The sequence below is a fragment of the Saccharomyces cerevisiae genome, chromosome XV, assembly GCF_000146045.2.
Source record: "Saccharomyces cerevisiae S288C chromosome XV, complete sequence".
NCBI lineage: Eukaryota > Fungi > Ascomycota > Saccharomycetes > Saccharomycetales > Saccharomycetaceae > Saccharomyces > Saccharomyces cerevisiae.
In genome coordinates, this window is record NC_001147.6 from 197,148 (window position 1) to 224,404 (window position 27,257).

At 40.0% G+C, this 27,257-nt stretch overlaps 15 protein-coding genes across 15 annotated transcripts; 6 read left to right on the plus strand and 9 right to left on the minus strand.

Moving 5' to 3' along the window:
- Positions 1 to 72: 72 nt before the first annotated feature.
- Positions 73 to 1,578, minus strand: NBA1 (Nba1p; the record flags this gene model as incomplete). Its single annotated transcript, NM_001183325.1, has 1 exon — positions 73 to 1,578. One exon carries the CDS (start codon positions 1,576 to 1,578, stop codon positions 73 to 75), a length of 1,506 nt encoding a protein of 501 aa, NP_014571.1.
- A 216-nt stretch (positions 1,579 to 1,794) lies between these two features.
- On the plus strand, positions 1,795 to 3,150 carry NUF2 (kinetochore-associated Ndc80 complex subunit NUF2; the record flags this gene model as incomplete). The annotated part of the gene is made up of 1 exon (NM_001183324.1): positions 1,795 to 3,150. The coding sequence occupies one exon, from the start codon at positions 1,795 to 1,797 to the stop codon at positions 3,148 to 3,150; it is 1,356 nt and encodes a 451-aa protein (NP_014572.1).
- Positions 3,151 to 3,220: 70 nt separating this feature from the next.
- HST1 (histone deacetylase HST1) lies at positions 3,221 to 4,732 on the minus strand (the record flags this gene model as incomplete). Its single annotated transcript, NM_001183323.1, has 1 exon — positions 3,221 to 4,732. One exon carries the CDS (start codon positions 4,730 to 4,732, stop codon positions 3,221 to 3,223), a length of 1,512 nt encoding a protein of 503 aa, NP_014573.1.
- A 105-nt stretch (positions 4,733 to 4,837) lies between these two features.
- Positions 4,838 to 5,371, minus strand: RTG1 (Rtg1p; the record flags this gene model as incomplete). The annotated part of the gene is made up of 1 exon (NM_001183322.1): positions 4,838 to 5,371. One exon carries the CDS (start codon positions 5,369 to 5,371, stop codon positions 4,838 to 4,840), a length of 534 nt encoding a protein of 177 aa, NP_014574.1.
- Positions 5,372 to 5,548: 177 nt separating this feature from the next.
- RIB2 (bifunctional DRAP deaminase/tRNA pseudouridine synthase RIB2) lies at positions 5,549 to 7,324 on the minus strand (the record flags this gene model as incomplete). The annotated part of the gene is made up of 1 exon (NM_001183321.1): positions 5,549 to 7,324. The coding sequence occupies one exon, from the start codon at positions 7,322 to 7,324 to the stop codon at positions 5,549 to 5,551; it is 1,776 nt and encodes a 591-aa protein (NP_014575.1).
- A 259-nt stretch (positions 7,325 to 7,583) lies between these two features.
- INP54 (phosphoinositide 5-phosphatase INP54) lies at positions 7,584 to 8,738 on the minus strand (the record flags this gene model as incomplete). The annotated part of the gene is made up of 1 exon (NM_001183320.1): positions 7,584 to 8,738. The coding sequence occupies one exon, from the start codon at positions 8,736 to 8,738 to the stop codon at positions 7,584 to 7,586; it is 1,155 nt and encodes a 384-aa protein (NP_014576.1).
- Positions 8,739 to 8,955: 217 nt separating this feature from the next.
- MET22 (3'(2'),5'-bisphosphate nucleotidase) lies at positions 8,956 to 10,029 on the minus strand (the record flags this gene model as incomplete). Its single annotated transcript, NM_001183319.1, has 1 exon — positions 8,956 to 10,029. The coding sequence occupies one exon, from the start codon at positions 10,027 to 10,029 to the stop codon at positions 8,956 to 8,958; it is 1,074 nt and encodes a 357-aa protein (NP_014577.1).
- Positions 10,030 to 10,244: 215 nt separating this feature from the next.
- CRT10 (Crt10p) lies at positions 10,245 to 13,118 on the minus strand (the record flags this gene model as incomplete). The annotated part of the gene is made up of 1 exon (NM_001183318.1): positions 10,245 to 13,118. One exon carries the CDS (start codon positions 13,116 to 13,118, stop codon positions 10,245 to 10,247), a length of 2,874 nt encoding a protein of 957 aa, NP_014578.1.
- A 254-nt stretch (positions 13,119 to 13,372) lies between these two features.
- APM4 (Apm4p) lies at positions 13,373 to 14,848 on the minus strand (the record flags this gene model as incomplete). The annotated part of the gene is made up of 1 exon (NM_001183317.1): positions 13,373 to 14,848. The coding sequence occupies one exon, from the start codon at positions 14,846 to 14,848 to the stop codon at positions 13,373 to 13,375; it is 1,476 nt and encodes a 491-aa protein (NP_014579.1).
- Positions 14,849 to 15,096: 248 nt separating this feature from the next.
- PRS5 (ribose phosphate diphosphokinase subunit PRS5) lies at positions 15,097 to 16,587 on the plus strand (the record flags this gene model as incomplete). Its single annotated transcript, NM_001183316.1, has 1 exon — positions 15,097 to 16,587. One exon carries the CDS (start codon positions 15,097 to 15,099, stop codon positions 16,585 to 16,587), a length of 1,491 nt encoding a protein of 496 aa, NP_014580.1.
- A 282-nt stretch (positions 16,588 to 16,869) lies between these two features.
- Positions 16,870 to 18,990, minus strand: MAM3 (Mam3p; the record flags this gene model as incomplete). Its single annotated transcript, NM_001183315.1, has 1 exon — positions 16,870 to 18,990. One exon carries the CDS (start codon positions 18,988 to 18,990, stop codon positions 16,870 to 16,872), a length of 2,121 nt encoding a protein of 706 aa, NP_014581.1.
- Positions 18,991 to 19,978: 988 nt separating this feature from the next.
- GPD2 (glycerol-3-phosphate dehydrogenase (NAD(+)) GPD2) lies at positions 19,979 to 21,301 on the plus strand (the record flags this gene model as incomplete). The annotated part of the gene is made up of 1 exon (NM_001183314.1): positions 19,979 to 21,301. The coding sequence occupies one exon, from the start codon at positions 19,979 to 19,981 to the stop codon at positions 21,299 to 21,301; it is 1,323 nt and encodes a 440-aa protein (NP_014582.1).
- Positions 21,302 to 22,063: 762 nt separating this feature from the next.
- On the plus strand, positions 22,064 to 23,326 carry ARG1 (argininosuccinate synthase; the record flags this gene model as incomplete). Its single annotated transcript, NM_001183313.2, has 1 exon — positions 22,064 to 23,326. One exon carries the CDS (start codon positions 22,064 to 22,066, stop codon positions 23,324 to 23,326), a length of 1,263 nt encoding a protein of 420 aa, NP_014583.2.
- A 293-nt stretch (positions 23,327 to 23,619) lies between these two features.
- On the plus strand, positions 23,620 to 25,755 carry YOL057W (dipeptidyl-peptidase III; the record flags this gene model as incomplete). The annotated part of the gene is made up of 1 exon (NM_001183312.1): positions 23,620 to 25,755. One exon carries the CDS (start codon positions 23,620 to 23,622, stop codon positions 25,753 to 25,755), a length of 2,136 nt encoding a protein of 711 aa, NP_014584.1.
- Positions 25,756 to 26,120: 365 nt separating this feature from the next.
- Positions 26,121 to 27,032, plus strand: GPM3 (phosphoglycerate mutase family protein GPM3; the record flags this gene model as incomplete). Its single annotated transcript, NM_001183311.1, has 1 exon — positions 26,121 to 27,032. The coding sequence occupies one exon, from the start codon at positions 26,121 to 26,123 to the stop codon at positions 27,030 to 27,032; it is 912 nt and encodes a 303-aa protein (NP_014585.1).
- Between the last annotated feature and the right edge of the window lie 225 nt (positions 27,033 to 27,257).

The following is a 27,257-nucleotide window of genomic DNA, read 5'->3' on the forward strand; positions in this document are numbered from 1 at the left end:
ATTGATATTGATATTGTTATTGTTATTGTTACTACCACTGTTACTATTACTATTATTATTGTTGTTGCACCATCAAAACCCTTCAAGAGCCTTTGTAGCTTTGTCTAATCTTTTCAGTCCTTCTTCATAGCGGTCCGGATCAAGAACCATGTCTGCTGTTAACCTGGACAAAGAGTCTACTAGTCTCTCCAGGGCACGTTTCTCCTCAATTTTCATCCCCAGTTGCGCAAATTCAGACCCGATTAAGGTTCCCTTTGTCACACTCAACAGTTGATTTAGTGTGTCGATATCAAAGGATCGCAATTCCTTCACAGATTTTTTTTTATTGAGCTTTTTTTTCGTATCCTTCTTGAGTTTAGTTTTCTTGGGCGTTTCCTCAATGATGTCCTCGTACATGTCATCATCTTGTTTGTTTGTCGAAGTAGAGGTATGATTTGCCCTATCATGAATAGCCTTCAATGTGTCGTCACGTTTCAAATTCGATGTAACTCTGCTATCCTCATTGGGTGTGCTGGGCAATGGTCTTGTCAAGTAAGTCTCTTCCTCTGGAGGCATACTCGTTGCCGCAGAATAGTAAGATTCCGATTTTTGTTCACTAACTGTGGAAATCTGAGATGAGTTCTTATAGTGGCCACCAGGTTGGACCGGCGTTGGTAATATTTCTTCGGTTAAAAGATCCCCCTCGCCATCACCTTCTTCGATGAACAACCTTGACCTAGGACGGTCCTTACTTCTGGGCGGAATAGTTGGATTGTAGTCATTGGTTTCAGAACGTATTGGGTTTATCGCTTTGGGTGCTTCGTTGGTGGTTGTATACAACTCGGGTATGACACTGGAAACAATTGAAAGCTTATCGCTAACATTTCCTTCCTCTTCTTCTTCGAGCTGCTCTTGAATAGATTGATGGAATTTGGTATTATAAGTGGAAGATCCGCTCTCGCTGGCCAAATTACCTGATCCTATAGAGGAACGCATAACTTTTTCCTGACGTAGAGGACTAGATAACAGTTTCAGTGAGCCACGACCCTCTACTTTTTTTGAAGTGTTAGAGTTAAACCTTCCCACAGGTTTGGCATTAGTAACTGGTTTAATGACAATTTCGTCTGCATTGGTATTCGATTTTGTGCTTTGGTTATCACTTAGATGTTTTGTCAATGTCGCTTCTGAAGGCAACATGGGCAACGACGGTAACTCGTTCTTGCTCACGGGCTCTTTCAAGGAGTACAAACTATTGGAATCCTTACTTGTGCGCCGTTCTTGGGTCTGTTGCCGGTTTTTGACCACATATGATACTTCAACGCCTTCTTGAATAATTCCAGAGTAGTTGGAAATCATACTTGATCTGTTATCACCAGGTGGCAGCGAAACGTCACCAGCAGGTGATCTCAACAATCTCGATGGTGGTTTAAAGACATCACTTTGATCCGCCTTTTCCTCTGTGATCATTGTCCTGGTAGTTGTGGGAGATGGAAAGAGCCTGTCATCTTTCTCATTGTTCAGTGAATCGATCATTGCTGAAAGTCGCTGCGTATTCAGCGTAGCCCTAGATATCCCGTTTTCTTCCCTCTCTTCTGACATACTTATACACCTATCTGGTTTTGATAATGGTCTTCTTGTTAGTCGAATATATCAGCGTTCTTTCTCTTCTTGATGGTGCCAGCCATTTGATCAAAAGATCGCTTTTCCGAATCGGGACATGTAACAAACAATAACAATTAAAATAAACAATATTATGAAAAAATACTGGTAAAAAGCATGTACTGAGGAGAAAGGCTCCAGCATCCCTTGAGCAAAATGAGTAGGAATCAAGATGTGTTCCCCATTTTGGATCTACAGGAACTAGTTATATGTTTGCAAAGCTGTGATTTTGCGCTAGCCACACAGGAAAATATCTCTAGGCCCACCTCAGACTACATGGTAACCCTTTACAAACAAATCATCGAGAACTTCATGGGTATTTCTGTAGAGTCGTTGCTGAATAGTAGTAACCAAGAAACAGGGGATGGTCACTTACAGGAAGAGAACGAGAACATTTATTTGGACACGTTAAATGTTTTGGTATTGAACAAAATCTGCTTTAAGTTCTTTGAGAACATAGGTGTTCAAGATTTCAATATGACAGATTTGTACAAGCCCGAAGCCCAACGGACACAGCGCTTACTGAGTGCTGTGGTGAATTACGCTCGTTTTAGGGAGGAACGAATGTTCGACTGTAATTCTTTTATTCTTCAAATGGAATCGTTGCTGGGTCAGCTTCGCTCCAAATTCGATGATTATAACTTGATTCAGCAACAGCTAAAGCAATACGAGGACGTAGATGGGGATAATATACCTGATGAGCAAGAGCTCCAAAAGCTGGAAGAGCAAAATAAGGAGCTGGAAATTCAGTTGAAGAAATTGACCAAGATCCAAGAAACGTTATCCATAGATTATAATGACTATAAGATCTCCAAGCAGTCAATCTTTAAAGATCTGGAAGCTCTGAGTTTCCAAATAGTGGAATTAGAGTCCAATCGAGATAAACTGATCAAAATATCCAATACAGACATGGAAGAGTTATCCGAGGGAATCAAAGAGCTAAATGATCTGTTGATACAAAGGAAAAAGACGTTAGACGACTTAACCGCACAACAGAAAAACTTGCAAGATACAGTGACGACGTTCGAAACCATAATTAGTGAGCTCTATGATGTGCTGAGAATAATTTCCAGCGAGGTGCAAGAGTCTAATCGAACTGAAACGGAACTTGTGGGATTAAAGCAAAATTTAATCAACAATAAGCTGAAATTGATGAATGTATTGGAAACAGGTATTATGTATAAATTAGAAATCTTACAAGAACAGTTAGATTTGCAACTCAAGAATTTGGAAAAGCTATCGCAAGATACTAAAGAAGAGTCGCGCCTAAATGATACTAAATTGATGGATCTACAAATCAAATATGAAAATGAAATCAAACCTAAGATTGACAAAACGGACATTTTCATTCAAGAGGAACTGATCAGTGGTAAAATCAATAAATTAAATGATGAAATTAAACAATTACAAAAAGATTTCGAAGTTGAAGTTAAAGAAATTGAGATTGAATATTCTTTATTATCTGGTCATATTAATAAATACATGAATGAAATGCTCGAATATATGCAATAGCAGCGGTATACTTATTTTTACTCCCCCTTCTGTGTTTTCTTCTTTTTTTTTTTTTTTTTTTTTTTGGAATTTACTGTTGTTTCTTTCGTGGCTGTTTCTTAATCTTATACGTACCTTTATCTATTTCCGTACAGTTGTAATCTATCTTCTTTAGATCTTGCCATTTTTTATGCGGTATATCCCAATGGCATTTTTTAGCTACGAGACTGGCCACGTCATCACAGAATCCCAACAGGTTTAAGTCAAACTCTGCATGTGTAACCATATCCCTATTGATCAAAATCTGCGGAACATGTGAAGGTACCATATTGACAATTTCAGACACAGGAGCCACTTTCAAACTTGTTCCTATACAAATCAATAGATCGCATTCCAGTATATCTTTGCGGATGGTCTTATGAAATCGCGATGGCAGGGCCTCGCCAAAAAATGTCATGTCTGGTTTCAAAACACCATACGACTTTAAAATGGGTGAGTTGAAATTTATGTTTGTTTGCACCGTATTATTGCCATTACTCATAGGAAAATATTGTTTTCTTTTTTGATAACAGTAGGGACATAATGGTAGTTCAAGGTTTCTAATATTTTCGAATATTTTCTCACCAGGTATTTGCCAATGGCAAGTCACACAAGATGCAGTGGCGAATGAACCGTGACATTGCACTAATTTATCAGGATCTATCCCTGCATACGATTCTAAGTTATCTATATTCTGTGTGTAGTTTCTTAATAGTTTGCCCTTGTCTTGTAGCATTTTAATGAAGCTGTGCAACGGAGAATACATGTTCTCTGGTGGTAAAACCATATGGGCAATATTGTAAAAAACAGAAGGGTCCTGTAAGAATATATCCAAGTTGAAAACATCCTGAGGGTCTTCCAATCCAAGGTGTCGGATCTTAGAATAAAACCCCTCAGATGATCTAAAATCGGGAATACCTAAAGAAGTGGAAACTCCAGCGCCCGTCAGAACCAAAATTTTTTTGGCGTTACGCAAAGTGGCGGTGAAATGATCAATCGTATTGAAGTTGGGTAATCGAAGCCTTGTACTAAGGACTTTATTTATGGCTTTTTGTAAATCTTTGATTAATTTTACTGCATGCTTTTTCTCTAAGGGATCGGTCAACTCGTCCTCATCTTCAGCTTTTGCATGTATAGACGATAGTTCCGCACTAGAACGTTCTTTATTAGAAGTGATATTAGAGTTTAACGCCATAAATAGTTCTTTATCTTTGACGTCGAATCCCAGCAATTTTATCATGAAATAAATGTAGATCGAGTTGACTTCCACTGGCAAAAAATATTCTAAAAAAGTTTTCAAATCGTTGTCCTTCAAAAACAGTCTTGCATTCATAACATCATCTTTAGTGATTGCAGGAAAGATGAATTTGCCCGTCACCTTATCCTTCCCGAGGATACAAGGGTACGTTAATCTCGTTTTCAGCTTCTTCGTAGCATTATTATCTGACTCTTCTTCTTGAGGTCTTTTCAACATTGTCATGGTCAGCTCTCCAACATGAAAGTATCGCCCTTGACTAACCACCAAAATAAAACTAACTATCCGTTGCATTAGCAATATGTTCATTTAGATTTTTTTTTCTCACAAAAACAACAAAAAAGAAGAGAAGTGTTCGTATCACTACCAACGAGGGTTATCACAACATAGCAATAGTGAGAGTCAGAAGTACTTTTAGCTACCATTACCGTACTCACCATACCCTCCGTACTCGAAGGAGCTCAACCTCTTTGCTGGCGGTCTTACTGAGTCATCATTTGTTGCGGCCAGCGGTCCCACGCCAATCCTGGACAGGGCGACTTCAGCGCTGGTGTTCTCTAAGTTTATATCGTTGACAATGGTGCCTGTCTGCTTGGCCAACTGAGTGGCCTTCACCATCAGTTCCACCTCCTCTCTGTTCTGTGTGTCCACTTGATTTTGTAGATGTGATATGTACTCTACCGCCTGTGTGAGAATTTGGCCCTTGTTGGGCTTTCCGTCCTTGGTCCCTGTACCTTTGGCCTTGCTGGACAACCCAAGCGCACCGGGAGTGGATTCACTTAACGTGTCATTGCTACCAGAATTGCCGTAATAATCTCTAAAGAAGTCTTTGGGAATGATACTCAATAGTTCTTGAATACGGTCGTTGATCTTATCTCTGCGCTTGCGGTCATTCTTGAAATTAGCACCGCAGGACCCAGGATCAGTGCCAGCTGGAATGCTGCTCATGTTTGGTGTTGTGCTTTCTTTTGGTTCACTATCTAGTGTTTTTTGTCTGTGTTGTGGTTGAAGTTAATTCCATTCTTTTTACTCAAAATTTTCGGTGGCGCCTTTTTCCGTTTCCAGTAATGAGTGGTTATTGTAGATATGATGTAAGATTACATGATAATATATATGCTAAATAGTCTAAGCTTTGTCGTCACTATTATCGTGGCCTTTGAAGGCAATGATGGTGCACTCCTCCTCGTAGCCTGGTATTTGTATGTAGTTCACACCGTGCGATTCCAGCTTGTTCAAACTTGTATTGTTTTTAACAAATGTATCGGGCTCCATAACCCCCACGAAGACAGTACCAATGGCACCTTGGGTGGCCAGGATTCTATCGCAGCAAGGCTCATTGCCACTTAGCCTGAAGGAACAGGGTTCCATGGTTGTATAGAGCACTGTTCCCATAGGGACTATAGTGGGACAGTTCGGGTGTAACTGCGAGTACTTTATCAAAGCACACTGTTCTGCATGAGTGTTTCCTGGTAGCTCTCTTGAATATCCTGTGGCAAGTACTTGAGTTCCATGAACAAGAACGGCACCAACACTAAAAGCAGTCTTTGTCGGGCCACACTTACCAGCTTCCTTAACGGCCATTTCCATATATCGGCGATGTGGCTCTAAGGCCCATTCAGGGTATTTTGTTCTATAACTCCAGAGAGGTTTTTGCGTATCCGAATTTCTTTCCAATGACTCGTACCGGAAGGCATGCAGCCAGAGGTCGAGATCATTAGTACCGGGATCTGTGTACATTTCAGCCTCGCATTCTTCGCACTGACGGCCAAGCAAGTATTCACCCTCGCTATGAGGATGAATCCAGCTCTCTGCAGGATTAGTCTTGCCAATAGCGTCTAGTTTCAGAACGATGTCATCATAGTTTTGAAGTCCACCGCGGCCCAAATCTGGACCCCAGATATCTGGGTTCGAGTATATAGGGTCATTTGCTATGGGAAATCCCAAGTACTGCAAATGGACTCTTATTTGGTGAGTTCTACCTGTCAATGGTTTACACTTTACAATACTCGTCTGTCCATCATAGCTAACCCTTTGGAAAACGGTCTTGGCATGTTTAGCGTTTTCATCGCTCATCTCGCAAACAGCGTTTAGTGCAACTTTAGGGTTAACAGATCTGACAGGCTTATCTACCTCTACTATACCTATAGGGAACTCGCCCTTCACGCGGGCTACGTATTCTTTGGTGACTTCCCTCGCTTTCATTTGGTCTCCCATTCTATCTGCACCTAATGGAGTCTTGGCTAAAAACATTAGTCCACTAGTTGGCTTGTCTAGTCTATTACATGGATGTACTGAATAACCTAGCTGTCTTTCTAGCATTTTTGTAATGGTATTGAATCTGTATCTGCCCGTTGGGTGCACTGGAATACTGCTGGGTTTATCAATGACAAGGATATCTTCGTCTTCAAACACAATATCTATTGGTTTAGATGTGACTGGCGGTTCATGTCGATGTACTTTATGTGTGATCAGATCACCGTCACGAATGATGGTATCAAGGTTTGCAGGTTCATCGTTTAAGTATACTTTTCCCTCTGCAATGGTTTTGGAATAATAGCTGGGCTCTCGATCCCTGAATTCGCTCACGAATACATCCACCAACTTACGATCTCTCCACCTCTCCTTACAGAAAGTTTTATAAGTGAAAAAATAAGGCTCAATCTTCCTTAAGGGTCCATCAATTGTCACTTCATAATCAGGGTCTGTCTTTTTAGTTTTGTGCCCATCGGTTTGAATAACTCTCAGTCTGAATCCACTCGCATCTTTGACTTTGGAACTGTTTTCGTTCCTATTATTATTCCTGTTCGCGAATTTTCTTAACTTCACTTCCTTTGCAGACTCAATTTCTTTGTTTAATAAGTTGTTGAAGTCATCGCTGGCTTCATTATTAGAGTCCTCCATTTTGATTGGTTTGTTAATCTAATATTGATAGTTTTTTTTTTAATGTTCTTCTCTCTCTTCTTCCTGTTTTTTCATGGCAATAATTTTGACTAGTTTTTCTTTTTTTTTTTTTTTTTTCATTCTTTTTCATTATTACTTAAGTTCTGTAAAGATATATGGAAGAGAAAATAAAAAGAATAAAACCAAAGATAGTGGTACAACTGACGTTATCTGTTTCAGACATAAATGAAAAACTTCTAGCCTGACAGCCCAGATCACTTTACAGGATTTTTAATAGTAAATATAATAGTAAAGAACCTAATATCCAATAATGTACATTCTTAGTAACTAGCCAACCGCAGTACCCGATGACTGCGTCACCAATTTGTCCAATCAGGCCAGAGCTCCATGATAAAGGATACTTTTCGATATGTAAGGATAACGGCACTGGCGTCCCTGTAGACCTTGGTAATCTTACGGTAAGATTAACGGGTTGATGATCGCTAAATAATAGAGCATTGGACCTAGGGACGGAATGGTAAGTACCTTCTTGTGCGAAAGTTGGCACTGCATAGCTTTTGTAGAGAATCCTATCGCACCACGACGGGATTCTTTTTGTATTATATGTTTCCTTTTCAAACAACTTGAATTTGTATGTCGGTGGAAATGTTATCTTCAGCTCCTGAAAACCTTTGCATAACGGTTCATCCTCTCCTTTACGTAGCAGATTTAGTTCTTCATGATTTTCTAATAGACGCCTTAACGTTGTGGTGGACGAATAATTGGTAGTTGGATCATAAGTACTAGTAACCCTAAAATTCAAATCGCCTAGAAAGAAAAAGTGGTCGCTTTTTGCAACCTCAGAATCACACACTTCACTCATTATTCGTTTGTAATCATCTATTCTTTGATTTCTATTGTTGACACCTTCATTTGCATTTAAATGAGCACAAATATAGCTAAATCTTTCCCAGTTCTCCTCGCCATTGCGTGTCATCTGAAAACTTATCAAAGTTCCACCTTTCAAGTGTGTACCAAACCAACCGCATTTCCCATTCCGTTTCAAAATATCATCTTTTACCTTTAGCGCATTATTATTGTATAATACTATTATGGTAATCGCCCCAAGACTATTCACCCCTAAACATGAATACTGCTCATCCCCTTGTGTAGCTGACACTTTTTCATTCAGACAATTAACCGCAGTAGTTGTAATTCTATCGATTAAATCACGATTAACAGCAGGGAAGGAGCCTTGCCATATGGGGACTACTTCTTGGAACCCCAACACATATAGATCTTGCAATTCCAATTGGGAGATGCCGTCATCGTAGGGGAAAAGCAATTGCTTAACGATTGCTTTCGAATTTTCAACGGGAAATTCCTTACCACAATTGAATGTAGTTACAGATACCTTCCAATTCGTTTTGTTCATTCGGTCAGAATCCTGCTGTATTTTCTTGTCTCACTTTTCTTCTTTGTTAGCCTACTCTTACCTCTTCAGTTTTGTTCTTTTCACTGTATTTTCCTTTTTTCACGCTATAACAACAATAAAAAAAGGTTATCATTTAACTGGTATGTACATACACATACACACATATATATATGTACTCATATATTTATGTCTATCAATAAAGTAAAATATATGTTATTTAGGCGTTTCTTGACTGAATGACATCGCATGATGTAGACACCACCAAGTCATGTAACTCGCGTGGGCCACTTGACGCTATAACTCCCTTCGTAGCTAGCGTTCTACCGTTACCGAAGTCTAGAGGAACATCTTCCATGGCATCTGTATGGATACCTCCAGCTTCATGGACAATAACGTTGCCTGCAGCATGGTCCCAGATCTTTTCTTGGTAAGAAAGTTTGATAGGCAGACGTAAATATACGTCTGCTAAGCCCAATGCTAACAAACAGTACTTGGCTTGAGAATCCAAGTGCAAAGATTTGGATATATTTAGTTTGTTTTTGATAGCAGTTTGTTCATCATGAGAGGAGTGTCCCTTTTCAACTCCCTCTAAAGTAATCATGTCTTTAGTGTCTTTTAAGTGTCTAACGTGGATTTTGGTCCATGACTCTGCATCTGAAGATGGAGAATAGAAGGCACCTAAACCTCTAACAGCACGAAAGATATAACCAAATGACTCATGGCCTTTCAAATCTTGGGCCCCATAAGAACTTAAAACTAAGTTGGGGCATCCAATACAACCAAGCTGAACAACACCGTCCACAATTAAGGCCAGACATACTGCAAACTGTTCACCTCTTAAAAACCCCTTGGTTCCGTCAATAGGATCCAAACACCAAAATCTTCCTTTTCTACCACCTTCGTAATTGCCGAAATCGATGATTTGCCTGACGTCCTCCAAAGATTTTAGCGGAAACTGATCGTTTGTAAACAGAAAATCATCCTTTTTATAATTCTTGTTATAAACTTCGTCATTGGCTTTTATTTCGTTTAAAATTCCTGAGACGAATGCGTCGCTCAATCCTGATGAGGATTCTTCACCAACTACCTTATCATCAGGAAAATTGCTCTTGATAGCATTTATGATGATCGTTTGTGCAGCATAATCACCTGTGGTTACTGGAGAATTATCATTCTTGGTAATAGTAGTGGAGTCCTTGTGAGAAATCACTTCAGATTGAATTCTCTTAGTCAATAAAGACGCCTTTCGTACAGCTTGAGTTGCAACCAATAATTCTCTTTCCAATGCCATAGTAAAGTGCTGATGTCTTCTGAGTTGTCTTTAAACTTCTTACTTACTAACTAATAAATTAAAGAGAAGTGCAAACGTTCTTTATATGTGGCATGGTTTCTTCTTTGCAAACTGAAAGTAAAATCGCAACACGTGATATTGCTCGTCTGAGTCATTCGCGCATTTCAATGAAGGAAGGATTATTATATAGATGGCTATGTAAATGTCAAAATATGCTATTGTTGAGTTGTTCCATGCTCAGTTGTGATCTTGAATGCCCTCAAGGAGCCTCTTGATGCTACGTATAAGGTAGCATATCCCTTACGTTTTAACTCTTCACTGTCAGATGCATAAGTGTAATCTAGTCCGCAAATATCACCCATGGGGAAATAGACGTCGCACACGCCGCAGTATGTGTCCGAGCTCTCTCCATCTGCACCATACATTGGTGCGTCAAACAAGTTCCTGTTACATCTGCACTCTGGACTAGGGTTAACAGGGTCTTGGACTTCCCATCCAAGAATATACTCTTGTCTAAACGAATAGATGCCTCTGTACTCTGTTAGTCTTAGTAATGAAATGAGACCCAATTGTGAAGCCACGGCTATGCAATTTAGTTCTTTGATGTGACACACAAAATTTATTCTGTTTAGTGCTTGGAGCAGCGACTTGGAAGCACACGTCACAACACCATCTAAGGGAAAAATCTCATGATGAGTTGCTGATATAATTATGAGTGGATTTGCTTTCATCAACACCAGCCTATGGGCTGTGGTTAGGAAGAAGAACTCGTCGTGCATTTCGGATAGTTGATACCCAAGAGGCGAATCTTCTGAGCCCGGTACTGCTGACTCTAATAACCGCTTGACGTTTCTTACATAGTTGTGGAACCCCCAAGATTTCTGCGATTCTGATTTCAAGTGAGCACGCTGTTCAGTATCCCTATATCTTCGCTGGAAACTTGTTAAGCTGCTACCAGATTCTTCATTTTCAGGGTCGCTATTGACATCGTCCTCTTCTGTAGAGTTCAGTTGAAGGCTACAAATTTCTGGGTCCTTCAAGACCGTGTTCAAATCCTTGCCAAAAAGTGTTCTCCAATCGGCAGCGGCATCGGTGTTGTACCATAAAAAGTTTCCCGATTCAATATTTGGTATATGATTTACTGAACTTAGCGATTTGAACTCTTTTGAAGTTCGTAGTTGTCTTTGTTTATCCATTTTCAAATTACGAATACTTCTATTAAATTCGCGAGATATATCTTCAATATCATTTTCGAGATCAGTAAGTTTATAAGTAGACGGCTCACAGATCTTTCTCCCAGAAGTGTTTTGATATTGCGATGTTTTATTTCTTCCACTAGGAGTTATCAACTGTGGAAAAGTATTAATAATATCCTTGTATTTCGAAAATCCACGCTCAGTAGCACGATAATGTTTATAACCAGAATCCTCCCAAAATGTCCATTGGTGTAAATGCTGTTCACATGAGGTGTTTTTTGTCACTGCATCATTCATATCGTCTAAGTCACCGGCATGTAAAATAAGTGCAAAATCCTCTCTGCTGTACTCGTATTTTATCGAGCCCGTTGTAGTGTAATTTCTATCAAATGAGGTAAATCTTAATGGTATAACTTCATCGGGGATCCCTGCTGAAGAAGTCAGTCGTAGGTCTGTGACAGGAACCTGAAATTGATTGAGTAATGTACCAATACCGAAATTCCCAGAGAGGTAGGCGTTATCACAGTAATACCCAAGTAAAAAATCATCTCGGCAAATAGAATATAACATGCTTTCTTTGAAACCGTCTTGGTAGTTAAGATTCAACAATTCGAAATTGTCAACTTTCGCAAAATCCTTCTTAGTCAGTGGAGTTATTGTCCATAAGTCGTCGCCAAAAAATTGAGTATCAAGGAAACTCGTTAAAATGGTACAATCATGCTCCTTTAATTTAACGGTAACAACATTCCCAAATATAGAACAATAACTTAATGTAATATATCCAACAGAATCTTTTGAATTAGGAACAAAGTTAACACAAGGAACATTGTGAGATGAGGGAAGATCTAGAGGCCGAATGTACCGTCTTTCCTTCTTTACATCTTTATCGAATGCAAAGACTGTAACTCCAGGCTTGTTATGGCCAACAGCGATATATATGATGCCATTTATATCTATTACATCAACACTCCAACAAGATTCCTCTACTCTTAACACCATATATGGATCAACATTTATGTATCTTTCCCGGCTGTTATCTTTGCCTCCCAAGATATCCGAAGTAAATTTATTAAATATCTTAATAACTTTGTTGATTTCCCAGATATAAACGATTCCGTTGTCACCGCAAGCTAGTAGAAAATCTTGATGCATGAAGTTACAAATCTTCATAAAGTTGATAGAACATAGTTCAGGTATGCTGTTGAACTGTGTATCCTTAAATTTCACATATGATGAATTGCGGAAGTTTCTTACATCTCCGTCATCTGGTATTATCACGGGCAATAAGGCGTGACATATTTCTAATGACGAAACGTTCAATAGTATATCGAAATTATGAACTTCGACGCATTGACCGGCAGCCAGGAAGGAATAACTCCCATAAGTGACGAACAAATTGTTCTTGAACTGCAAACCACCATAAGCAAACCTATTTGTGTATTGAAAAGGTGCGAACTCTAGTGGTATCTCTTGAACAAGTAGTTTTTCGTCCTGTGGCAATAGTAATTCAGCTGGATTCAAAAGCCTTGATGGTCCCCAGACGGGTTCTAAGTTGGAAAATGCAGATTTAGTATCCTCCAAGAAGGCTTTCTTGAATGAGTAAGCAGGATTTGGGATTTTCCATGAAGAGTCATGTTCTTCTAGGTTGTGTAATCGTTCTTTAATAAACTCCACGGTTTTTGGATGAAACGAATTGCAACTGGAGTTTGGCCACTTGAGTTGATAATATTTCTTTAACGTTATTATCTCATTCGTTATATTCCAGCCACCAGACGCCAGAAATACTTCTGAGTCAAAGCACTCTCTTGTCGATACTGCCCTTTGTATGATGGCCCGAGACTTAAGCCACCTTGTAAAGAGATCATCATTTTCATTGGGAATCTGAGGGGGCATTATATTCAAAACCAAATTTTCAAGCCTAGAAGTACCAGTGCCTCTTGATTGCGCTGTTGATCTTCATTACTATGGTGTTTTTGGTGTCTTGTATGGTTTTTCCATGTTTTTTCCCTGTTTTCTTTTCAATGAAAAACTAAATTGCATGTCTCTCATAATAGAAAATATTCAATATTAACAAAATGTGCATTCTAAAGGAAATTACTATAAAAAATACAGGCATGATAAAAATATATGTACACAAAAATTACGGGCTAGTACCTCACCTCGTAAGAACCGGCTTTCGATATATATTTAATCCATTTTACAGCACGATGCTTACTGTCTTTTCCAGAAATGGTAAAGTATCGTACGACTAAGCCAGAATTACTGAACATCATGACCTCGAATTCCAGGGATATTGGAGGTCTTGTCCATTGTTGAAGATTCAATTGAGTAGTATCACTTGTGGACACAGTAACTGCACTTAAAGTGTTTTCCGTCAACCCATTGTACTTGTTGAACCTCCAAATCATTGCATTTTCTTCTGGCACAAACTTACAGTGGCCATTAGAGACACTTATCTTACAATCCACAGTGCTTGGTGGAACGGGTATATGTAGTACCACATCTTTGGCGGAAAGTTTTCCAGGAAATAAAGACTTCAATGTTATCCTGTAATCAATCTCGTTATCTCTTGTAGAATGTGTAACAATAGGTGTAACCTTGAACGGCAGGTTTATGTTATCTCGTACATGATATTTCATCAACTCCATCGAACCGTCTGGTGGGACGAATTCAATGATATGATTTCTGTTAAATTTGTCAAGTGAGACACATTCGTGAAACTTGCAATCTTCCAACAAAACACTACCGGCAGCAGCTTTGGGAATGAAGTTCTTGTTTCCAAAATCGCTGCCAGAGTGACGCTGCTGCTGTGCTAACCATTTCTTCTCGTCTTCGGACTGCATTCCCAAAGAATCATTCAATCCAAATCTACAAATAGGGGTCCCACTCAAGTGTGTGGTGATATCTATGGTGCCATCAACGTATGATTTCAAGATAGAACCATCCCTAGATACCAGAATGTTTATCCTCTCATTGACATACAAGAAAACTTCATCCTTCTTGTGTATTATCCCCTTGGGCCTCCAAGTGATCTTATTGTTATCATAGAAATCAGAAGTGGAGTCTCCTTGACCCAGGAAACTACTGCTTCTTTTTGTCAAAAATTTGGGAAAATGTAGTTCTCCTGCTGAAGAAGTAGGAGATGAAGAGGAAGATAATACATCATTTCCATCGGGACTATCTAACAATCCGCCCATATTTCTAACGGGTTTCACAGACATCTGCGCTATAACAGAGTTCAATTCAGTGTCAATTGGTATCCCATTTCCACCCAACATTATATCCAGCATCTCATGCACAATCATGAATTCCTCTTTCAAGGCCTCCTCTCTATCCAATCGATAAGCATTCATCACTGCATCAAGCTTATATAAGAACTCCCAGATCGCCGCACTATTAGCGTTGCTTCTCGTAATGGTTACCAACCACAAATTGTCACCATGCCTCGACCTGATGTGATGGAAAGTAGTTGAGCCCAGTGTCAAAACAGGCGATCTAACATCTAGATTATTGATCACTTGTACTCGGAAGATATCGGATATGGACCGCTTCAACGAGTTCTTGAAGAACTTGTTCAAGACAAGTTCACCTCTCGATGAGTATACCAGCACACCACTAATCATTGCTCACCATAACTCTATGTGATTCTTTTCTCCAACCGTTTATGAAAGGTTTCCACACTTTATCATCAAGTTCTCCTATACTAATCAATTAAGGAAAATATGGCTGTTACCCTTCGACCGCAGTTGAAAAAAATTTTCTATCAAATAATAAATGGCTACGATTAGCGAGAAGGGCTGGATGAGATGAGAGTAAGTTGGTCGAAAGTGACTTTGTTGGAGGTTGCTACGAGGCTAGGAACGCAGTCTGGATGTCAATGAGTAATATTGTTGTTTTTGGAGGGGACTCGCACCCCGAGTTAGTTACTAAGATCTGTGAAAATTTGGACATTCACCCATCGAAAGTAGAATTAGGGAAGTTTTCTAATGGGGAAACGAACATTGCTCTTCGCGAATCTGTTCGTGAAAAGGATGTATATATCATCCAGAGTGGTTGTGGCCAGGTGAACGACACGTTCATGCAGTTGCTGATTTTAATCAGTGCCTGCAAGTCCGCTTCTGCCTCGAGGGTTACAGCCGTAATGCCATATCTCTGCTACTCGAGACAGCCAGATATTCCATATACTGCCAAGGGTGCTCCCATAATTTCCAAGCCTAAAGAAAACTATACTTTTGAATCGCATCCAGGCACACCCGTGTCATCTTCTTTAATGACGCAAAGACCAGGTGCTGAGAGCTCGTTGAAGAGTTTGGATAGTGCAATACGATCAACTATCAACTTAGAAAATCCTCAACCTATCAGAACACCAAACAGCAGTGCTACGGCGAATAACAATTTCGACATCAAGAAGACGCTTTCTTTTTCAAGAATTCCTATGATTCCCGGTGGTAAGTTACAAAATACAAGCAATAGCACGGACGCTGGTGAATTGTTCAACGCTCAAAATGCAGGCTATAAGCTATGGGTAGTACAAGCCGGTACTTTGATTGCTCATTTGTTGAGTGCTGCAGGTGCTGACCATGTGATCACAATGGATTTGCACGATCCACAGTTCCCTGGGTTTTTTGACATTCCAGTGGATAATCTCTACTGTAAACCCATTGCACAAAACTACATCCAGCATCGCATTCCAGATTATCAGGATGCTGTGATCGTTTCTCCAGATGCTGGTGGTGCAAAGAGAGCTACGGCTATTGCAGACGCCTTGGAATTGTCCTTCGCCCTAATTCATAAAGAAAGAAGATCTCAGTTATTGAAGGGCCCTCCAGATGCGACGTTAACCTCTGGTGGTTCGTTACCAGTATCTCCAAGGCCATTAGTTACTACTTTGGTTTCCTCCCAAAATACTACTTCTTCAGGTGCCACTGGGGTTGCGGCCCTTGAAATGAAGAAAACAACTTCAACATCTTCCACCTCGTCGCAATCTTCTAATTCGTCCAAGTTCGTTCAAACTACCATGCTTGTTGGCGATGTTAGAAACAAGGTGTGTATTATAGTCGACGACTTGGTGGATACTTCATACACTATTACAAGAGCTGCGAAATTGTTGAAGGATCAAGGATCTACCAAAGTTTATGCCTTAATAACGCACGGTGTTTTTTCCGGTGATGCGCTAGAAAGAATCGGCCAAAGTAGTATAGATAAGTTGATCATTTCTAACACGGTTCCTCAAGATAGAACACTACAGTACCTAGGTAAGGACAGAGTGGATGTTATTGATGTCTCCTGCATAATCGGTGAAGCAATTAGAAGAATCCATAACGGTGAATCCATTTCTATGTTGTTCGAGCATGGATGGTAGTGGCATTGATGTGTTCATTTTTTTATTGATAAAAATAGGGGAAAGTGTCTATATATTTTGCGTATAAAATTCTCTACATTTTTTTTTCTTTGTTTAGTATGTGTATTGAAACATTTTATTTATAGGTTAGAGAAACAAAAAAAAAAAAACTGCAATTTCTTCTTGTATGTCTGTAGAAAAAATTTTAAGCTGCTCTCCCCTGTGATTTCATGCGTCTGGGACTAATAAGAACGGTGATGATGGTTATTATGATGCATGGGCAATTCTTTTGGCATAATCTCTTCATCTTTTTATGGTCGACGAGGAGCCGTTGGCATCATAATTGGAAGTTCTTGACAAAGAGTCGGTGAAATTAGAACGATCATTGTTGTTAGCGTTTTCGTTCTTAAATTTATTCTTAATACTGGAAAATAAACTTGCATTTGAACTTGAACTTTCTCTATCGTCACTTCGATTAGAATTCTCTTGATTGATATTCTCGTTTCCATATTCACTTTTGGATTCGTCCCAATCTTTTGCGGGGCCAATGATGGTTTTTGGAACACCTTTGACTGTGATGACAGATTCCACAATACCATTCTTCGTATTTTGGTAAGAGGTTGAGATTGTAACGTTTTGATTTTCGTTGCCGTGATTCGCGCCAGAATTTGGAATTGATATACTATCAGGGCTATTTCTCGTGGTTTTAGTCGAGGTAGTAACTTGAGTTGGTTGACCCGACCGTTGAGTATGGAGAACAGCTTGGCGAGATAGCTCTGCATGATCACTTAATAGTTGTTGTTCTTCGGCGGAGAGTGATTTATCATTTGAGTGTGGTGCTGGAGAAGGCTCTTTGCTAGAATGAGGAGTGTGTGTAGTAATGATTTTCGGAACATTGGCAGGCTTTTTAATGGTAACAAAAGATTTATTTACGTTCAACGGGTTGGACGCTAGATTTGAAGGTATGATGGTGCCATGTTCCGTCACTTGTGGAGTTGGAGACAATACAGCGTTGGACCTGTCGTAACCATCATTTGACTTCTGCTTCCAAGACTTATTATTCAAATCTTGCTGTGGGTGCTCGGATGGGTGATTAGAATTGGATGGAGACAAGAGTGGAGACGATTCATCAGCTTGGTCAGCAGCTTTGTGCTCCTTGTGAGAGCTAGTGTACAAATGATGCAAATAGGAAGTAATGTGCCTTTTGCTCAAGGGCCCCGGTTGTTGTCTCATAATATGCTGATGCATGTCCACAAAGACATCAGACTCGTCCACGATTTCTTCACCGATCAATTCTTCAATGACATCCTCCAAAGTTAAAACACCAATAGCGCCATGCGAGGAGCCCGGCTCTTTACTAACGACGCACATGTGAGCTTTCCCCTCCTGGAAGTAATTCAGAATATTCAAACAAGATGTGTTCGGGGAAGTTTCTGGCAACGTGGCTAGGGGGAAGTGGGAGATTGGGAGGCAGTCATCAGGATCGTAGGAGATAAGCACCCTGACAAGTAACATGCCGATGAAGTTGTTTGGTTCATTGGGCAAAAAAATCGGGATTCTAGAAAACCCTGAGTTGAAGATTTTTTCGACAGTTTTATCGTCTAGGATGGTATCGGCACTCATTGTGAACACGTTTTCAATCGGAGTCATGATTTCCTCAACCCTCTTTGCCTTTAGATCCAAAACAGCAGAGATGATTGTAACTTCGTCTTTAGTCAACCGTTCCACCCCCATGGTCCTATGCAAGGTGACCAAAGTCTTTAAGCCGGATTTTTTGTACATCGTACCATGATCTTCACCCAGCATATAGTCCAGGAGAGTCGCGATCGGATATGCGACTGGGTACATCAGATACATCAGTACAAGAACAAAGGGGCAGAAGAATGCCCCAACTTGCAGCCCGTATTTAACACAGACACTCTGCGGAATAATTTCACCGAAGATCACAATTAGAATAGTTGACGACACTACAGCCTGCCAACCACCCCCAAGACACCTGTCCAAAACAATAGGCAATGTTTCGTTGGTTATAACATTAGAAAGCAGCAGTGTGACTAGAACCCAATGCTTCCCCCTAGATATTAGGTCAAGCACCCGCTTGGCCAGTTTCTTTTCAGAATTCGAGCCTGAAGTGCTGATTACCTTCAGGTAGACTTCATCTTGACCCATCAACCCCAGCGTCAATCCTGCAAATACACCACCCAGCAGCACTAGGATGATAGAGATAATATAGTACGTGGTAACGCTTGCCTCATCACCTACGCTATGGCCGGAATCGGCAACATCCCTAGAATTGAGTACGTGTGATCCGGATAACAACGGCAGTGAATATATCTTCGGTATCGTAAAGATGTGATATAAGATGATGTATACCCAATGAGGAGCGCCTGATCGTGACCTAGACCTTAGTGGCAAAAACGACATATCTATTATAGTGGGGAGAGTTTCGTGCAAATAACAGACGCAGCAGCAAGTAACTGTGACGATATCAACTCTTTTTTTATTATGTAATAAGCAAACAAGCACGAATGGGGAAAGCCTATGTGCAATCACCAAGGTCGTCCCTTTTTTCCCATTTGCTAATTTAGAATTTAAAGAAACCAAAAGAATGAAGAAAGAAAACAAATACTAGCCCTAACCCTGACTTCGTTTCTATGATAATACCCTGCTTTAATGAACGGTATGCCCTAGGGTATATCTCACTCTGTACGTTACAAACTCCGGTTATTTTATCGGAACATCCGAGCACCCGCGCCTTCCTCAACCCAGGCACCGCCCCCAGGTAACCGTGCGCGATGAGCTAATCCTGAGCCATCACCCACCCCACCCGTTGATGACAGCAATTCGGGAGGGCGAAAAATAAAAACTGGAGCAAGGAATTACCATCACCGTCACCATCACCATCATATCGCCTTAGCCTCTAGCCATAGCCATCATGCAAGCGTGTATCTTCTAAGATTCAGTCATCATCATTACCGAGTTTGTTTTCCTTCACATGATGAAGAAGGTTTGAGTATGCTCGAAACAATAAGACGACGATGGCTCTGCCATTGTTATATTACGCTTTTGCGGCGAGGTGCCGATGGGTTGCTGAGGGGAAGAGTGTTTAGCTTACGGACCTATTGCCATTGTTATTCCGATTAATCTATTGTTCAGCAGCTCTTCTCTACCCTGTCATTCTAGTATTTTTTTTTTTTTTTTTTGGTTTTACTTTTTTTTCTTCTTGCCTTTTTTTCTTGTTACTTTTTTTCTAGTTTTTTTTCCTTCCACTAAGCTTTTTCCTTGATTTATCCTTGGGTTCTTCTTTCTACTCCTTTAGATTTTTTTTTTATATATTAATTTTTAAGTTTATGTATTTTGGTAGATTCAATTCTCTTTCCCTTTCCTTTTCCTTCGCTCCCCTTCCTTATCAATGCTTGCTGTCAGAAGATTAACAAGATACACATTCCTTAAGCGAACGCATCCGGTGTTATATACTCGTCGTGCATATAAAATTTTGCCTTCAAGATCTACTTTCCTAAGAAGATCATTATTACAAACACAACTGCACTCAAAGATGACTGCTCATACTAATATCAAACAGCACAAACACTGTCATGAGGACCATCCTATCAGAAGATCGGACTCTGCCGTGTCAATTGTACATTTGAAACGTGCGCCCTTCAAGGTTACAGTGATTGGTTCTGGTAACTGGGGGACCACCATCGCCAAAGTCATTGCGGAAAACACAGAATTGCATTCCCATATCTTCGAGCCAGAGGTGAGAATGTGGGTTTTTGATGAAAAGATCGGCGACGAAAATCTGACGGATATCATAAATACAAGACACCAGAACGTTAAATATCTACCCAATATTGACCTGCCCCATAATCTAGTGGCCGATCCTGATCTTTTACACTCCATCAAGGGTGCTGACATCCTTGTTTTCAACATCCCTCATCAATTTTTACCAAACATAGTCAAACAATTGCAAGGCCACGTGGCCCCTCATGTAAGGGCCATCTCGTGTCTAAAAGGGTTCGAGTTGGGCTCCAAGGGTGTGCAATTGCTATCCTCCTATGTTACTGATGAGTTAGGAATCCAATGTGGCGCACTATCTGGTGCAAACTTGGCACCGGAAGTGGCCAAGGAGCATTGGTCCGAAACCACCGTGGCTTACCAACTACCAAAGGATTATCAAGGTGATGGCAAGGATGTAGATCATAAGATTTTGAAATTGCTGTTCCACAGACCTTACTTCCACGTCAATGTCATCGATGATGTTGCTGGTATATCCATTGCCGGTGCCTTGAAGAACGTCGTGGCACTTGCATGTGGTTTCGTAGAAGGTATGGGATGGGGTAACAATGCCTCCGCAGCCATTCAAAGGCTGGGTTTAGGTGAAATTATCAAGTTCGGTAGAATGTTTTTCCCAGAATCCAAAGTCGAGACCTACTATCAAGAATCCGCTGGTGTTGCAGATCTGATCACCACCTGCTCAGGCGGTAGAAACGTCAAGGTTGCCACATACATGGCCAAGACCGGTAAGTCAGCCTTGGAAGCAGAAAAGGAATTGCTTAACGGTCAATCCGCCCAAGGGATAATCACATGCAGAGAAGTTCACGAGTGGCTACAAACATGTGAGTTGACCCAAGAATTCCCATTATTCGAGGCAGTCTACCAGATAGTCTACAACAACGTCCGCATGGAAGACCTACCGGAGATGATTGAAGAGCTAGACATCGATGACGAATAGACACTCTCCCCCCCCCTCCCCCTCTGATCTTTCCTGTTGCCTCTTTTTCCCCCAACCAATTTATCATTATACACAAGTTCTACAACTACTACTAGTAACATTACTACAGTTATTATAATTTTCTATTCTCTTTTTCTTTAAGAATCTATCATTAACGTTAATTTCTATATATACATAACTACCATTATACACGCTATTATCGTTTACATATCACATCACCGTTAATGAAAGATACGACACCCTGTACACTAACACAATTAAATAATCGCCATAACCTTTTCTGTTATCTATAGCCCTTAAAGCTGTTTCTTCGAGCTTTTTCACTGCAGTAATTCTCCACATGGGCCCAGCCACTGAGATAAGAGCGCTATGTTAGTCACTACTGACGGCTCTCCAGTCATTTATGTGATTTTTTAGTGACTCATGTCGCATTTGGCCCGTTTTTTTCCGCTGTCGCAACCTATTTCCATTAACGGTGCCGTATGGAAGAGTCATTTAAAGGCAGGAGAGAGAGATTACTCATCTTCATTGGATCAGATTGATGACTGCGTAGCGGCAGATAGTGTAATCTGAGCAGTTGCGAGACCCAGACTGGCACTGTCTCAATAGTATATTAATGGGCATACATTCGTACTCCCTTGTTCTTGCCCACAGTTCTCTCTCTCTTTACTTCTTGTATCTTGTCTCCCCATTGTGCAGCGATAAGGAACATTGTTCTAATATACACGGATACAAAAGAAATACACATAATTGCATAAAATAATGTCTAAGGGAAAAGTTTGTTTGGCTTATTCTGGTGGTTTAGATACCTCCGTCATTTTGGCTTGGCTACTAGACCAAGGCTACGAAGTTGTAGCTTTCATGGCTAATGTAGGGCAAGAAGAAGATTTCGATGCCGCCAAGGAAAAGGCCTTGAAGATCGGTGCCTGCAAGTTCGTTTGTGTGGATTGTCGTGAAGATTTTGTCAAGGATATTCTATTCCCAGCTGTACAGGTCAACGCTGTGTACGAAGACGTTTATCTGTTGGGTACCTCTTTGGCAAGACCTGTTATTGCCAAAGCCCAAATTGACGTCGCTAAACAGGAGGGCTGTTTCGCGGTCTCTCATGGTTGTACCGGTAAAGGTAATGATCAAATCAGATTCGAATTGTCATTTTACGCTCTGAAGCCAGACGTTAAGTGTATTACACCATGGAGAATGCCTGAATTTTTCGAAAGATTTGCTGGCAGAAAGGATTTGTTAGACTATGCTGCACAAAAGGGTATTCCCGTCGCCCAAACCAAGGCCAAGCCATGGTCTACTGACGAAAACCAAGCCCACATTTCTTACGAGGCAGGTATCTTGGAAGACCCAGATACCACCCCACCAAAGGACATGTGGAAATTGATCGTCGATCCAATGGATGCTCCGGACCAACCACAAGATTTGACCATTGACTTTGAACGTGGTCTTCCAGTCAAGTTGACCTACACCGACAACAAGACTTCCAAGGAAGTTTCCGTTACCAAGCCTTTGGATGTTTTCTTGGCCGCATCCAACTTAGCAAGGGCCAACGGTGTTGGTAGAATCGATATTGTAGAAGATCGTTACATTAACTTGAAATCCAGAGGTTGTTACGAACAGGCTCCATTGACTGTTTTGAGAAAAGCTCATGTTGATTTGGAAGGTTTGACTTTAGACAAAGAAGTCCGTCAATTGAGAGACTCATTCGTCACACCAAACTACTCCAGATTGATATATAACGGTTCCTACTTCACCCCAGAGTGTGAGTACATCAGATCTATGATCCAACCATCCCAAAATAGCGTTAACGGTACTGTCAGGGTTAGACTGTATAAGGGTAACGTCATCATTCTGGGCAGATCTACAAAGACTGAAAAGTTGTACGATCCGACAGAATCCTCTATGGATGAGTTGACCGGTTTCTTACCTACCGATACCACCGGTTTCATTGCCATCCAGGCCATTAGAATTAAAAAATACGGTGAATCCAAAAAAACCAAAGGTGAAGAGTTGACTTTGTAAGTCCGCTAGTTCATCGCCTCAAGATAGATAACGATCTCTTCCTCCACCTCCTATTTCTGCACACTCTTGTGATGTAAATACATATGTAGACATATGTAAGCTTTTGTATAAATAGTTTAAGAAAGCATCATACCAATTTTGAATAGAAGAAAAAATAGCTAAGAGCATAGCCGCTCGGAATAAGTTGACGTAGCGAAAAATCCCAATATCGTAAAGGAAAAATACCTTCATGAGAACAGAACATTGAAAAGAAGAAAAAAAAAACTGAGCACTGCACCATTAAGTCCTCAAAGATGAGCCACTTTTTCGCCGATCATGATGCTCCTCTGAGCATGCTTTCTGTTAAAACAGAATACTTTCCTCAATTGACTGATAAGGAACAAAAATATGCGCATTTCATGTCAAAGGCCTCCCATGCGGGTTCAAGGGTTGTAATGAGACAAGTTTCTCATGAGAGTGAGCCAATTTTTGACCTAATCCTTGCCATTCATTCAAAGCTAAACGGCAAGTACCCAGAGGACGATATTACGCAGAAGCAGCAAACGGGTTTGTATTTGGAATACGTTTCTCAATTCTTATCTAATTTGGGTAATTTCAAATCGTTTGGTGACACTAAGTTTATTCCTCGTTGTGAGGTAAAATTCTTCAAACAGCTTTTGGAGCTGGCCAAGATTAATCCGTGTTCTTCTCCGCTCACTTTATCTCCTGTTGACGTTAACCATGAATTCACATCTCATCATCTTTTTTCCACCATCAATGAGCTAATTGATATTGGTATTTACCATGTGGAAGAGAAGGCGGCTCTCTTAGGGTTTCCCTCTCAAGGTTATACTTCAGCCTATTATCTGGGTTTACCTGTGACACCTGAAGATATGGCTCTTTTGAAAGAGCAGTTGTTTGCTGAACTTGCCATCTTGCCTGAAAACACAAGAATCAACAAAGTTGGTGAAAACAGTTTCCAAATCTGGGTTGCCTCTGAGAATGTGAAAAACCAGATAACAGAAACCTACCCCAGTGGACAGATCACATTATCCAATGCTGTAACCAAAGTAGAATTCATTTTTGGTGATCATTCACGTGAAATGCGTTTAGTAGCATCGTATTTAAAGGAAGCTCAAAAATTCGCGGCTAATGATACTCAAAAAGCAATGCTTCAGGAATACATCAACCACTTTGTCACTGGCTCTTCTCAAGCACATAAAGAAGCACAAAAACTTTGGGTCAAAGATATATCTCCCGTCATTGAAACAAATATCGGTTTTATCGAAACATATAGAGAACCCTCGGGCATAATTGGAGAATTTGAATCGTTGGTTGCAATTCAAAACAAAGAACGTACTGCTAAATTTTCCAGCTTGGTTAACAACGCAGAAGAATTCATTTCCTTACTACCATGGTCTAAAGATTACGAAAAACCGATTTTCAATCCACCAGATTTCACCTCTCTAGAAGTATTAACGTTTACTGGATCGGGTATACCAGCGGGCATCAATATTCCAAACTATGATGATGTTCGGCTTAAAATTGGGTTCAAGAATGTTTCTTTGGGGAATATCTTAAGCGCGGCTGCCAAAAGCTCATCCAAGCATCCGCCAAGTTTTATATCGCAAGAAGATCGCCCAATTTTTGAAAAATATCAAAGTGATTCTTTTGAAGTCCAAGTAGGCATCCATGAATTATTAGGACATGGTTCAGGAAAGTTGTTGACAGAATTTACAGACGGCTTTAATTTTGATAAGGAAAACCCTCCTTTAGGTTTGGATGGGAAACCGGTGAGCACATACTACAAAGTTGGTGAAACTTGGGGTTCCAAATTTGGACAGTTAGCTGGCCCATTTGAAGAATGTCGTGCGGAAGTAATTGCCATGTTTTTGCTTACTAATAAGAAGATTCTTGATATTTTTGGTTTCCATGATGTCGAATCTCAAGATAAAGTGATCTACGCTGGATATCTACAAATGGCCCGTGCGGGTCTCCTAGCTTTAGAATACTGGAATCCAAAAACTGGTAAGTGGGGACAACCACACATGCAAGCAAGATTTTCTATCATGAAAACATTTATGAAGCACTCTACAGATAAGAATTTCTTAAAGTTGGAGATGAACAGCACGAATGATGATTTTGCCATCAAGTTGGATAAATCTCTCATTAAAACAGCGGGACATGAATGTGTGAAAGACTATTTAAAGCATTTGCATGTTTACAAATGTTCAGGCGATGTGGAACAGGGAAGTAAGTACTTTATTGATAGATCAACGGTGACACCGGATTTGGCGTCTTTAAGAGACATCGTCTTATCTAAGAGATTGCCAAGGAGACAATTCATACAATCGAATTCTTATATTGACGACAATAACAAGGTAACCCTGAAAGAATATGATGAAACCCCACAGGGTATGCTCCAATCTTTCCTTGATAGAGAATTATGATGTCCTTAAGAGCACACGTTTTAATTAGCAACCTTTGCTGTTGCTTTTGTTCAAGCTATTAGATTATGTAAACAGATATATATTATGTAAGTGTGACAGGATACGACAGCACTAACTGTCAGCGAATTTTGATTTGTTACTTTTGCTAGTTTTGTGTGACTTTCCTTTGTTTTTTAACTTTTTTTTTCAGATTTGTATTATGAGATGATAACAATGCGAGATTTCATTGACAAGTTCGATAAAACAATAGAAGCTTCCATTTTATACATATGTGATAAAACAACCTGCAATCGAGGATTTACAATAAAAGTCTCTTTGAGAGGATTGAGAAATAGTGCAAAAAGATCTACTAATAACGAATAGTTATGACTGTTACTGACACTTTTAAACTGTTTATTTTAAGGCATGGTCAAAGTGAATTAAACTCAGAAAACATATTCTGCGGATGGATTGATGCTCAATTAACGGAAAAAGGGAAGTCTCAGGCCCGCCACTCTGCAAAATTGATCAAGCAGTTTTGCGATTCTAACAATATCTCTTTGCCTCAGATTGGCTATACTTCAAGGTTGATTCGAACTCAGCAGACCATGGACGTTATTCTCGAAGAGTTGGGACTAAAACACACCAATTATGTAATTACTACGAATACAAACATTAAGGAGGAGCTGCAGGACACAAGATTTGAAGGAAGTATGCCTGTGTTGCAAACCTGGAGGTTAAATGAGCGTCATTACGGCGCATGGCAAGGACAAAGAAAGCCAGATATCTTGAAAGAATACGGTAAGGAAAAATACATGTATATCAGAAGAGATTACAACGGAAAACCCCCTAAAGTCAACCTAAACCTGGAAATGGTCCAAGAGGAAAATGATCAGGGGTCCTCCACAGGCTATGATTTTAAGGAGCCCAATAGACACTTAAAATACGGCCCCGAAGAGAAGGCTAATGAGCGTCTGCCAGAAAGTGAGTCTCTTTGTGAAGTGGTCGTCAGATTGAAACCATTTTTAAATAATGTTGTTCTGTCTACCGCCAACAAAATCAGTCAAGAATCGTGTGTTATAGTTGGGCATGGCAGCTCTGTAAGATCTCTGCTGAAAGTATTGGAAGGTATCTCAGATGAAGACATCAAAGATGTCGATATTCCCAACGGCATTCCGCTAGTTATAGAGTTGGATAGAGACAATTACTCTTTTGTGAGGAAATTTTACTTGGATCCAGAATCAGCTAAAGTTAATGCTCAAATGGTTCGTGATGAGGGTTTCGAAAAGAATCCATGAATAGTTTTTAAAAATAAAAAATTAGCGCCATTTTTTTCATGGTTTCCTTTTATATTTCCTTCTTTCTTTATTGATAGAATAATGAGTAACGAAAAGCAGCTAAATAAACGTGTTTAAATTTCTATAAGAAGTTTTTATAGATTGTATAACAAAGAAACTTTTTTCTTATTATTATTTTTTTGTTTTTATAATTCATTATATGTAGGTATATCTTTATCTATTGTG